The sequence below is a fragment of the Harpia harpyja genome, chromosome Z, assembly GCF_026419915.1.
Source record: "Harpia harpyja isolate bHarHar1 chromosome Z, bHarHar1 primary haplotype, whole genome shotgun sequence".
NCBI classification, from domain to species: Eukaryota; Metazoa; Chordata; class Aves; order Accipitriformes; family Accipitridae; genus Harpia; species Harpia harpyja.
This window is the reverse complement of record NC_068969.1, coordinates 52,902,327-52,915,555: the sequence shown is the minus strand read 5'-3', so window position 1 is coordinate 52,915,555 and position 13,229 is coordinate 52,902,327. Positions and strand designations below refer to the sequence as shown.

Below are 13,229 nucleotides of genomic sequence, written 5' to 3'. Positions count from 1 at the left end.
AAAGAGAAGTCTATTTATTTCACTAGCCACACAATTTAAACAGCTTTCCAAGTAGGTTAATATTTCATTGTAGCCTGCTTTCCCTCTGACTGTGGAAAACTTAAGAAGCTAGGAAAACACTACTGGCAGTGCTGTTCCTTCAGAAGATACTTCTCTCTTTCTTAGGAGAACTTTTCCTTTATTAGAGATCCATGTGATTCATCAAAGATCCAGAAAAAGCCTTTACTAATGACAAGATGGCAGGTCTTGGTAAATCCAGCTAGCTGCAGCATCTCAAGAGGTAACACGATCTCTTTTCACAATGGAAGCAGAAGTACTACTGTAAAGAACTAAACAGACCCAGCAAAGCAAAGGCAGCTCTTTCCCTGTGTAAAACTAAACAGTTAAATATAGATGGGATTTTCATCAGAAATACTGACTGATCATGTGAATTGCAATAACCACCTTTAAAAATGTTTTAAATTCATCAAGAAAAATACAAAAATCTGAAATACTAAGTACTTGTAAACCAGTTTTATTTTAACTCTTACCCCTTTAGAAACAGGGAGAATTTATAAAGAAACTGTTTTTCCAGCAATCTTTTAGGTCATATAAAGATTGTATTAGCTGTCCTCTTTTTTGGTAAAAACCAAAACTACTTAAGATTATACACTGGTGATAGTACTAAGATCCTAGTCCTGTTTTGTTGTTTTTTTTTTAAAAAAAAAAAAAAGGCAGGAAAATGTTGCTAGGGCAGGGGAGGGGTGAGGAGGGATGACATCACATATAGAAAACAGTCCCTGGTTTTGGAAACAATGTTTTTAATCATGCTGCGACAGTAGCAGACTACAAACACAGTCCGGACTGAGTGGAACCTGACAAACCTGTTTCACTGCACAACTTTCAGCACTGCTCTTAACAATCCCACTACCATAGACTCACAACCATCTCTTAAATGCCATTGGCTAGATAAATTAGATTCTTATTAGATGAAATCTGAAGAGGAGGAAAAGGAAAGACAAGAAATAAGACAGAGCAGGAGGAGGTAATGGGTACTGGGGGAGATAGGGAAAGAACGAGAACAGAAACCAAATTTTTCTCACTGTTCAATGTAAGCAGTAATATCAATAACGATGATGTCAATGTGCCTCACATTCCATGAGGACCTTCTTTAGGTCCTGCTTGGCCAATACATTTTCTAGGATCCAGAGATAATGGTCTGTCCAAACACATCATGACAAACCTTAAAAAAATTGGGAGTCAACAAGGAAGATGGCTGCTATGGTGAAGCTCACTTACTCTACCAGTTTTCTTAACTGAACAATCAAAACATAAACTATCTCTAACAGCAAGTGTTAGTATGAGAATCACAGAATGGATGAGGATGGCAGGGACCTCTGGATGTCATCTGGTCCAACTTCCTGCTCAAGCAAGGCCACCTAGAGCCCTTGTCTCCAAGGAGGAAGACTCCACCACCTCCCTGGGCAACCTGTGCCAGAGTTTGGTCACCCTCACAGCGAAAAAGTGTTTCCTGATGTTCAGAGGGAACCTCCTGTGTTTCAGTGTGTGCTCATTGCCTCTGGTCCTGTCACTGGGCATGACCGAAAGGAACCTGGCTCCATCCTCTTTGCACCGTCCCTGCAGGTACTTTTATATATTGATGAGATCCCCCCTGAGTGTTCTCTTCTCCAGGCTGAACAGTCCCTGCTCTCTCAGCCTGTCCTCAAAGGAGAGATGCTCCAGTCCCTTCAACATATTTGTGGCCCTTTGCAGGACTCTCTCCAGTATGTCTTTCTTGCACTGGGGAGCTCAGAAATGGACACAGTACTCCAGGTGTGGCATAATGCCAGAGAACACTCTACAGATTATAAAAATGGTCGCCAGTGAAAAATTCAGGCTGTATTTAATTAGCAGGCAGGGTGTTTTCTGTCTTCCTCATGTTGTGAGTCCTGGAAATACTCTGCCCCTTCAAAGGTCAGCTGTACATGCTGGCTGAGTCCCAGCTTCCTTCTGGCACACAGAGGTGGGTATACACCAGTTTCTTCCTCACTCCATGAGATTAAAATCTGGATGCATGGATTTAAGGAAGTCTCAGACCACTTCACCACGGTGCTGAAAATCAGTAGATCATGATCACAGCGTATGCAGAGAAGTCAATGAGACTCCAATCCAAACATAAGTCAGCGTTTAGCCTTTTTATTTTCCTTTCTTTGCATCACTCGTTGTTCACTGCCTATACCCTACAGGCATCACTGTGATCAACACTTTCAGTTTAAGTTACTGCTTATTTTTCTCATTACATTATTACTGCCAATTTCAAAACTACCTAGTCATTCATTCTGTCAGTTCAACTTTGATTCCATCATCATCTTCCTCTTCAAGCATACTACAGCTTCTCAAAGGTACATAAATTTTTCATCTCCTTTACAAGTCAGTACTTAGCAGTTAATCTTGAATTCTAAACATACAAAAATAATTACATTTAACATCATAGAAAATTCAGTATATACCAGCCTTCTTTGGTTTTAACAAGAGTTAACCTGATCAGGATAGAAGGCAATTAGCATATAGCATCTGACACATTTCCTGTTTATACGATGGCATGTTCCCAGCAATAACATGGGTCTTATGCTCACAAAAACCCCACAAAAAACCTGCAAAATTATTTTAAGTTTCAACTTATAACCCATGCAGCAAGGAATAGCCTAAAGCAAATTCAGGACATGGTTATGCTCCTTTCAAATGGTATTTATAATGGATATACTGACAGACTCTAAACAATATAGTCAGTGCAGTAAATCATTAAGACAGCTGTCTCTTCTCTCTTTTTTTCAAGTACTGTGTCTATTCTGACTGTATGGTGAGTTACAGGTTGTAACCTCAGAATGCAACGGTAATTGCAATAAGGACTACATCTTTTCTGAACATTAGTAGGTTGGATTTTTTTATTTTTCTGTGCTACTTCAAATTAGAACACTGCAAATAATTTGTCTGTACAGAAATGATATATATACAAAACCTTTCAGTTTTCATGATGTATTAAGGACTCAGATTTATAATACACTTATTTTCATGCCTTCAGGGAACACTGCATTTTCTTAGTTTCTGTAAGGAATGTCATACAGAAAATAGTCAAGCCACATTTGTGTCAAGTCTGCCATTTTTAATTATTTGCAATCAAGTCTAAGCAATTTCTCCTTTGGTTTAACAAGTGCATACCTATCTTCCAAAATTTGTTTTTATGCCATAACTCATAAAATTGTTTAGGCTGATGCTAGTCCCTTGCACTAAATTAATAACTAATCACAGGAGATATTTATCATCTCAAGTTTTTTACATGAGAATTGTCAGACTTAATCACCCTCTTCATCTTTTCACTATTTACAGAGTTTCATTTATCATACATTTCAGCAATGTGACAACAGTGGACTATTTTCCCCACTTCTCAAGTACGTAAACAAAGATAAAACGGTGGCAAACATGACAATAGCTTGAAAGTTTTACTCTTTCTGATAACATCCATTTCCACCAGAAAATTATTCCTAAAAAACTATTTATTTTAATATCAGTCATAGAAAGAAGTAGAATTAGCAAGCTAAAACATCAATAAATGGACAATTTTTATCATTAGTTAAACTTTGCAGACAGTACGAAGGTAATCTGTTCCAATCAAATGTTTGTAAAAAATAACATTCTTTGATAACAATGCCAAAGAAACTGTTCTCAGGCGGCTTTATAAAATGGGTTCAGGGCTTGTAACTAGAAGCTGAAAGGACTACTAACTCTGATAAGGATAGTGATTTGGGGGTTAACTGCTGAGATATGTGTTGAACCATATCCCAAATTTTTTTCAAACCACTTGCAGACTGGACTGAAAAATAACATAACATTTAAACCAAAATTATACAGAATGACACAAATGTGTGACCACTGCTAGATCCTGTGGGAAGTTCACCTTGCATTCCTGGGCATCTAAGATGTCATTCTCACACAGTATTGCGCAACAAGAGCAAAAACTAAATTATGTAAGATATCACTTCGCCGAAATAAGGTATGAGTGACAACTCCCAAGCCTACCAATTCAAACATTGCAGCATAAATACTACCCCAATGTTGTGATGAAATATTACAGAATAACTATTTGATAATCATATTAAGAAAATTCATGCAACTTCACAATTTATTTGGTTACAGAAAAAAACTGACCCCTGGTAACCTGTTCTTAGTTGTGAAATGAAAACCACTGTCCCAGGTGCAGATACACCAGCAGGGGCTGCAGGGTGGTCTCGGTGAGGAAAGGTCAGGGCTGCCCCATGCTGGACACAGCTGGTTCCAGCTGGATCCAACAGACCCAGAGAACAGCTGAGCCCCTCAGCCAAGATGGTGGCACCTCTGTGAAAGCATATTTAAGAAAGGGCAAAAACACGCCACAACCGCACCAAACACAGAGAGGAGGAAGGAAAAGAAAGAGTATGAGAAACAGCAGTACAAACACCAAGGTCAGGGAAGGAGGAGGTGGAGGTTCTCCACTGCACTGGAGCAGATACCTACACTACAGCCCATGGAGGAGCCCACGCCAGAGTAAATGGATACTGCTAAAGGAGCTGTAGCCCATGGAGAGCCCACACCAAAGAGGAAACATGCGAGGAGGAAGGAGCAGCAGAGACAAATCACTGTGTACTGACTGTAACACCCCTCTCCCCATCCCCCTCTATTGCTTAGGACAGTAGAGGACTGAGGAGTGAAGATGCAAAGTTAAGCATGGGAAAGAGGCAGGAAAGGTGTTTTAATGTTTGCCATTTTGTTTCTCACTACCCGAATCTATTTCAACTAGTAATAAATTAGAAACAATTTTCCGCAAGTCAAATCTGTTTTGCCCTTGGCAGTAACTGGTAAAGTGATCTCCCTGTCTTTATCTCAACCATGAGCTTTTTCATTCCAATTTCCTCCCCCACTCCCCATCCCCAGTCCTGCTGAGAAGGGAATGAGTGGCTAGGTGGGTGTTTGGTTGTTAGACAAAGCTAACCTATGACAAGAATAAAACTGGAGTTATTTATGGAAGAATATAAATAGTAGAGATAGCTAACAGACACAATAGCGTTTTATTTTTTGTTTGTCTGTATGTTTAGGTCAAAGAAACTACCATAAAATATTTTAGTAGACTTGTATCAGGCCAAGATGATGGCACCTCTAGGAAAGCATATTTAAGAAAATGAAAAAATGCTGCACAGCAGAGTGTGTGAGAGAGGAGTGAAGACAATGTGAGAGAAGCAGCCCTGCAGACACCAAGGTCAGAGAAGAAGGAGGGGAGGAGGTGCTCCAGAGGGCAGAGCAGAGATTCCCCTGCAGCCCATGGAGGAGACCATGGTGAAGCAGGTTGTCCCCCTGCAGCCTATGGAGGACCACATCATGCCACAGCAGATGGAGTTGCCCTGACGGAAACTGCAGCCCATGGAGAGAAGCCCACACAGGAGCATGTTTTCTGCCAGAAACTGTGGCCTGTGGTGGACCCATGCTTGGAGCAGTCTGTTCCTTATGGATCACACCCCGTTGAAGGGACCGACACTGGAGCAGTTCTTAAAGAACTGCAGCCCATGGGAGACTCATACTGGAACAGTTGAAGGACAGGAGCCCCATGGAGAACTGTGATGAGTTAACCTTGGCTGGCTGCCAGGTGCCCACCAAGCCACTCTATCACTTCCCCTCCTCATCAGGACAAGGGGAGAAAGTAAGATGGAAAAGGCTCATGGGTCTTGGATGAAAAAGTCTCATGAGAGAGATCACTCACCAATTACCATCACGGGCAAAACAGACTTGACTTGGAGATACTGATTTAATTTATTGCAAATTAAACAGAGCAGGATAATGAGAAAAAAGAACAAATTTAAAAACACCTCACCCTACCCCCCTCCCCCGCCTTTTTCCTGGGCTCAACTTTCACTCCCAACTCCTTTACCTCCTCCCCCCAAACAGCACAGGGCAATGAGGAATGGGGGTTGCCATCAGTTCATAACACTTTGTCTCTGTCGCTCCTTCCTCCTCACACTCTTCCCCTGTTCCAGTATGGGGTCCCTCCCATGGGAGACGGTATTCACGACCTTCTCCAATGTGGGTCATTCCCACAGGCTGCTGTTCTTCAAGAACTTCTCCAGCATGGGTCCTTTCCACAGGGTACAGCCTTCAGGAATTCACTGCTCCAGTGTGGGTCCCCCACAGGGTCACAGTCCTGCCAGAAAACATGCTCCTGTATGGGCTTTCCATGGGGCCACAGCTTCCTTCAGGGCACATCTACCTGCTCCAGCATGGGGTCCTCCACGGGCTACAGGGTGGATATCTGCTCCATGGTAGACCTCCATGGGCTGCAGGGGGACAACCTGTGTCACCATGGTCTTCACCACAGGCCGCAGAGGAATCTCTGCTCCAGTGCCTGGAGCACCTCTTCCTTTTTCACTGACCTTGGTGTCCGATTCTCCCACATATTCTCACTCCTCTCCCCTGGCTGCTGTTATGCAGTGTTTTTTACCCTTCTTAAATACGTTATCACATTGGCAACTGCCTCAACCTTGGCCAGCAGCAGGTGTGCGTCTATCCGACACAGGAGCAGCTTCTGGCATCTTCTCACAGAAGCCACTCCTGCAGCTACCCCCAATCCCAAAACCTTGCCACATAAACCCAGTACAAGAGCCCATGCTAGACCAGAGGAAAAGTGTGAGGATGGAGAGCAAGAGTTGAAGTCTTATGAACTGACTGCAACCCCTGTTCTCCACTGCTCTGTGCTGCTTCAGGGGGAAGAGGTAGACAAGTTAGGAATGAAGGATTAGAGTTGAGCCTGGGAAGAAGGGGAGGGTGAGGTAAGGTAGTTTACTTTTGCCCCTTTTTTCCCTCACTATCCAAGTCTATTATTAATTGGCAATAAATTAATCTGTCCCAAGTCAAGTCTGTTCTGCCCATGACAGTAACTCTGGTAAGTGATCTTCCTGTCTTTTATCTTTACCCATGAGCTTTTCCATCTTTTTTTCTCCTCCTGTCCTTTTGCGGGGGGGGGGGGGGGGGGGGGGGGGGGATGACAGAGCAGCTGGGTGGGCATCTGGCAGCCAGCCAACATTAACCCACCACTTTGGACTAATCACAAAGGATTATTTTTTCATATATTTTTTCATAATGGCTTTTAAAAAAAAAGGAAGACACAGAATTTAAAGTAGATAATTCACCAAAGCATGCCGATTATCCTTCTTTGTCCAACTTCTATGCTTTGTTTTGAAATTTAAAAAAATCTGACAGTCAGCCTCAAATCATTTTACAAAACATATCTGCAGGGTGAAGCAAACTTTCTTACAAATTTAATTAAAAAGCATGACATTCAAAAGCATAAGTAATTTTAAAAGTAAAATTAATTTGTGTTACATTATACAACTTTTTATGGAGTTCAAGTTTTTAATGTAGCTGACTAAACACCTGATAAATATGTAGAGAACTCAAAGGAGATCATCTTTCAGATAACACTGAAAAGATGAAATTAAATTAAAATTAAGAAATGCTTCATTCACCTAGAATGATTCATGACAAATATCATATAAAAGTACAGTTACTTTTCTGGAAGGCTCTACTATATCCCCAAGTCCAGATTACACAAAATGACAGGAATAAGTATCAGTGCTCCTGAAGCACATTTCCACTTCAGTCAGATCAAAGGTGATGAATACTAAAATGCTGTATTAGCATTTGTAGTCACCACAGACAAAATGAACATTTTTGCCTGTGCAAAAATACAGGCAAACTGAAAGCTTTATACATTTTTATTTTAGAAGTAATTTTATTAAAATAATTTCCACATCAAATATGCAGAGACTTATACTTTCAGTTAGAGAAGATTCATTTCAGTATGTATCATGAACATAATTCTAGCATTCATTAATCCTGCATTTTATTAAAAATATACTGTTAAGAACTGAGGTACTATTTCAATGCTCATGTCTGCTAATGAAATGTTGGGGCACTCACATATACCAGCAGCTCTAGGACTAAACATAGTGAGCTAACCACGTGCTGAGACCATCTTCAGCATTGTATCCTCTACCCACAACACATCCAGATCACAGATGCTCCCAAGGCTGATTACAGGGGTTCACATGAACTCATGGTAGACAGTCAGGGCAGATTTTTTTAAACACTTCTCTAGCATATGGAAGATCATGTAAACAATTTACTTTGCTAAGTAACAATGTAGAAACCCCCATATGCTCTATGCCAACAAGTATGATACCCAATCCTGAGAAAATGATGTTGCATTAGTGACAGAGCAGAATAAAGCAGACAGAGTGTTTTCAAAGGAGAAAATGCTCCTTTCTCCTGTCTGTGCTGCTGCACAAATATTTTGGTTTTCAGGCTTATGGTCTGGCTTCTAACCATTTACCATGTTTCCTCTGAATTTCTCCCTGACTACTGCCCTTGTCAAAAGTCCATATTTCCAAGTTCCCCCATCTTGGACTCCAACCAGAATCCTCACCAACAAGTCTTAATCATTACAGTATGGGGAGACTGTCCCATTACACCATTTACTCTGGTTTATTTACAGTGATATTTCATGAAAGCACTACAGAAGAACAGCAGTTTTCTCATAACTGGTATAATTAAACCAAATCCAGGTTTCCCATCTGTGCTGAAAGCTCAGGGAGATGCACATAGTGCTTATCTTCCCCCACATCACTAATCAGAAGTCTGATGGAGGTAAGTGATACCACTACAAGGTCATCAACCAACACTACTTGCTGTTTTACTGTGCCATGCAGACCCTGCATATCTACCTCCAAGTCACAGCCATAGCTTACTCTCAACAACCTCCAGATGCTCTGCAAATCTCAGCACCTGCTAACAAAGTCACCTACAATCAGTGTGAGATAAATTATGTGAAAAAATATAGCTCTCCTGAGACATTATTAGAAGAACACTTGGCACCACCTACAGAGGAAGGACCAAAGTTCTCGAATGGTTGGGAAATTATTGTCCTGTGACTGCAAAACCAATCATTAATTTTGTTATGCAGCTGGAACCTTATCCCAGCTGACTGGCAGTGGTATGGCACCAAAAAAATCTCACTGTAGCTCTAGATAAAGTTCCTTACCTTATCTGCACTATTCCCTGCACCATGATGCTTATTAAAAGAACCATAGATATAACAGGGACTGGCAAACATCCTCTATACAAATATTACTAAGGGAGTGTTTTCAGTAAGAAGGATAACTTAAGCAAGCAGAAATACTCTAAAGATTTCACAGTCACTGCATGGCTTTTAAATGTCTATCTCTAGGCACCTTATGTAACACAGAAGTTGAAATGAATTGCAACTCAAAGTTCACAGTGATAAGGTTCACATAAAAATGTTAGATTAACTGCTGCTTGCTCCTTGATCATTTATGGATACAATACATAGCAGGTTCCTCAAACTATTAGAAAAATCACGGATCCCTGAAAGCTTTGCCAATATGTCATACTACATTTTCCTGAATCCCCCATGAGGTTTATTTCTAGATGTCACTATTTTTAGTATATCAACTGGAATTCAAAAGAACAAATGCAGTGACCATTAAGACAACTTTAAGGTGATAAGGTTATTTAAATCAAGCCTCAGGGTATATTATTCACATCACCATGTATAGAGAACTCACTTTTACTCCCTTCCAATTGCAAAGACCTGAGATAATCTACTTATGATGCATACCAAAAAAATTTGCAGCTTTAGTTTTGTTCATATTTGAAAGTAGTATTAGGACTGTTTCTATAACATATTTAATTAACATGATAAATAGTTTATAAAGCTTTTGAAGGAGCTGTAATACAGAAGAAATCATTCTGTTAGATTACTTTAATAGGTCTTTTTTTGATCTTAACTCTCAACTTTTAGAGACCTTTTTACAAGTCATTATAAGAGAACTATTTTTTCTTTCATTTTAAAACTGATGTCAAGAGAATCTTAGTTGAACATACTGAATATATTTTTTGCTATAGGTAAGAATAAATTATTTTTTTACTGCCGTACATAAGCCTTTTAGATAGGTACTTTCAAAAACAAAAATAGCTTTAATCAAAACAGAGAAATAATAGTTCTTGTTAATTCTTGCATGTGCAAAAGAATCGCAGCACCAAAAGTGTTAGCAAGCGCCTGCCATGCAGAGATCTTGCACTTTCTAAGTTTCAGTTCCTTTCAGTTACTTAGCAAGAAATGTAATGGTCACAGCATAAGATCTAATACTGTCACAGGCAAGAGAGCACTATAAATGTTCTGGGGCCACAGCCTTGCTTATGGAAAGAATTTATATGGATTTTTGGAAACAATAAAGAAATCTAAAATAAAGTTTTAAAACCAGTGATTTACTTCTGCTGTAAAACCTACTAATAATCAACTACTTTTAAGAGATAATTCTCAGATACATCTTTAAGCTATACCAGTATTTTTGAGAACTTTCTAGTTTTCTTTCACCTTTGGTTCTGCAGAAAGGAATGGAGGAAAACAGTTTTCCAAGGCTTTAAAGAAAAGAAAAAAAAAAACCCTCAGCAATTCCAGAAAGAACAAAAAAGTGGTTTAAGTCTGAAAAAAATCTGGAATAGAAGCCCTATGTAGTTGGATCTCACAAGTAAGCAGGCTTGTTAATGGGGATGAGAGGTGAAGTGGTGGAACTGATCTCCCTATTTTAAAACTAAGTCAGGTAAAACATGAGACTGCTACTATCTCATTTATGCTGGAAACAATGATAAACAAAAGGTTTACTCAAAGGTATCAAGATGCAGAATCTCCTCTGACATCCCCTCTGACTAGGAGCCATCAAATGGCATCAAATAAAAACCAAAAAAATAAAGCTCATCTTGCCTTAAATCATTAATAAACTAATTTAGTTAGCTTAAATTAACTTGGGTTTTTACCCAAGGTAAGCACCTGAACAGTCCTGTGAAATTCTGAAGGATCACTCGTATCCTCAAAGTGAACATGCTCCTAATACTCTGCTGAACTGGCGTCTACATTGATTACAGCCCAGTGGTTGCATCATGTTCCTTTTATGTAATTTTCAGCAATTCTTAATTCAGCGTTTTGGAGGAGTAGGGGAAATGACTTTATTCAGTTAAGACTAGTAATTGAAGCTTCATCTCACTTGTAAAATAGGAAAAAAAGTTAAATTGCCAAATGACTGCCTATGAATAAGATTTAACAAAAGGCTTTAATTATTTTGTAAATTCTCTCTGTTTGCTTTTAGCTAGAAGCTAATTTAAATAGCTAAACTTAAATATGTAGCCAAGTTTTAGTTATCAGTCACATGTTGAAAGAGAACTGACAGGTATGATCAGAAATAAACACAAAATGGAAAGAACTACAGAGACAAAAGTCAATGAGCTAAAAGTTCACATACAACAGCAGGTTATCTGTCACTGCTGAAAAGGGTTTCCTTCTCTTGTTAAGCTTCATAATTCAAACTATATTCAGTATGAAGTTTTAGAGTCACATGCATATAATTAAAAGATGTATTTCTTAGTCTGGTAATTCTAGTAAAGTAACTTCAAGAACAGTTTGATATCAGTTTAGATCATACTCAGCAGATGGTCCTCAAAATTTTCAGGCAGAAAGGTATACCATTTCTAAGTATTTTAATTAAAACCTGAAAAGTGTTTGTCGTTTAAATTTACATTTTTCTTCTTCATATTTTTTCTGACTTATTCTAAAATTTTCCATTACAGTAGCCTTATTCTGCATATGAACAGAAAGATCTAAGGCAACTAAAAGCTTTCAAAACCAGTGAAGTTACATTAAGGGTCTGACCTAAACCTACAAAACCAAAAAACAGTCTTGAAGGCTAAAAGGAGTTGTAGTAAAAGTTCAATGATACTTCCTATTCAACACATTTCAATTTTAGTATTTTTAGAACATTATACTTTCACCAAAGTCTAAGCTCATTTACAGTTTAGCACATTCTTAAAGACTTAAGAAAACCTTGAAAGAAAGCATGTTAGAAAAAATCTGCAACCATAGGGAAGAAGTACCATTGCTAAAACATATCATTCTGGTTTATGAGAAACTGTTTTAGAACCTCTCTCTGTTAAAAGTGTCTCTTTCCTTTTTCTTAAAGCACCAGTTGTAATAAACCAGTCTGTTAAAGTAATTCAAAAAGTTCTTTCCTGTGCACCTTGAGGTAGTGGCTTTGCTCAATTTTCTCATTTTAAAAGGAAACTTCCACTTTTTAAATTCTCAGTATTTTTCATTTTTCATCTGATCTGCAATATAATTATACATCACCTGTATGCATTTACTTAATGTTAAAATAAATTACTTGATCAAAAAGACAGAATATAGCAGGATAGGAGGTATTCTGGTCGAAAGAAAAAGCCTAAGGTAACACCCCAGTTATTCTTTCAGTATCATTCTGGAAAGCCTCCTTGCCAAAAAAATGAAGGACTTGTTGCTTTCTAAAAAAACATGAATTCCACTACTTAACCGACAAGCATTTTGTTTTTCCTTATATAGTCAAAATACGCTTCATTGTTTGTACGCATATAAATGTTTAAATCCTGGCTACGTACTGAAGGAGTCATAATTGCAATTGGACATTTCAATCACACATGATAAAGAGCACATTCTCATTAAATCTACAGGAAACAGATTAGTGCTGCCATCTAGTTATAATTAAACTTTTCTCCACTGCAGAAATATACAAACACTCTGTAAAACACCTGTCTAGATGATTTACACCAAACAAACAAGAACACTCAGAAAACACTGCTTGCTTTTATAGATCTCCTCCAACCCCTGAGCTATGAGGAATTATTCTCAACTAATACAAGGAGTTAAATTTGCTTTATACTGGTTTTAGATGCTACAAAGAAGTTACCTGTCATTAATGATCCAGTTCAGACACAGATTGAGGGAATTAAGGTTTTTGCATCTCTTTACTATTTCCATCACTGTTTCATTGTCCAGTTCTGTGATATGACGTAGATCCAAGCTGGAAAGGTTTCTTAGCTATTGAGACAAAGATGATAGAAAGAAATAATCTGAAATTTGTTCACATACATAACTGTTGTAAGAACTGTTAAACTTTTTGGAATCACATGTAATATGTGCAAGCTACTCAAGAAAGATGAGATTACTATATTTTTCACAAAAAGGAAACATAACAGAGATATTCATAGAATTCAACTTTAGCAAATTTGGAATTCAGGCACTCAGTTACTCCATGAAATCAAGACACTCTCACTCATGGCCCAAT

General features: G+C 38.6%; 1 protein-coding gene across 3 annotated transcripts in view; it reads right to left on the bottom strand.

Moving 5' to 3' along the window:
- The window catches only part of FBXL17 (F-box and leucine rich repeat protein 17), a 300,099-nt gene that overhangs the window by 189,938 nt on the left and 96,932 nt on the right, over positions 1 to 13,229 (bottom strand). For all 3 annotated transcript variants that reach the window (XM_052777394.1, XM_052777393.1, XM_052777391.1), the window contains exon 6: positions 12,852 to 12,982. In XM_052777394.1, the coding sequence (XP_052633354.1) occupies positions 12,852 to 12,982 (131 nt within the window). The remainder of the gene's footprint in view (positions 1 to 12,851; positions 12,983 to 13,229) is intronic.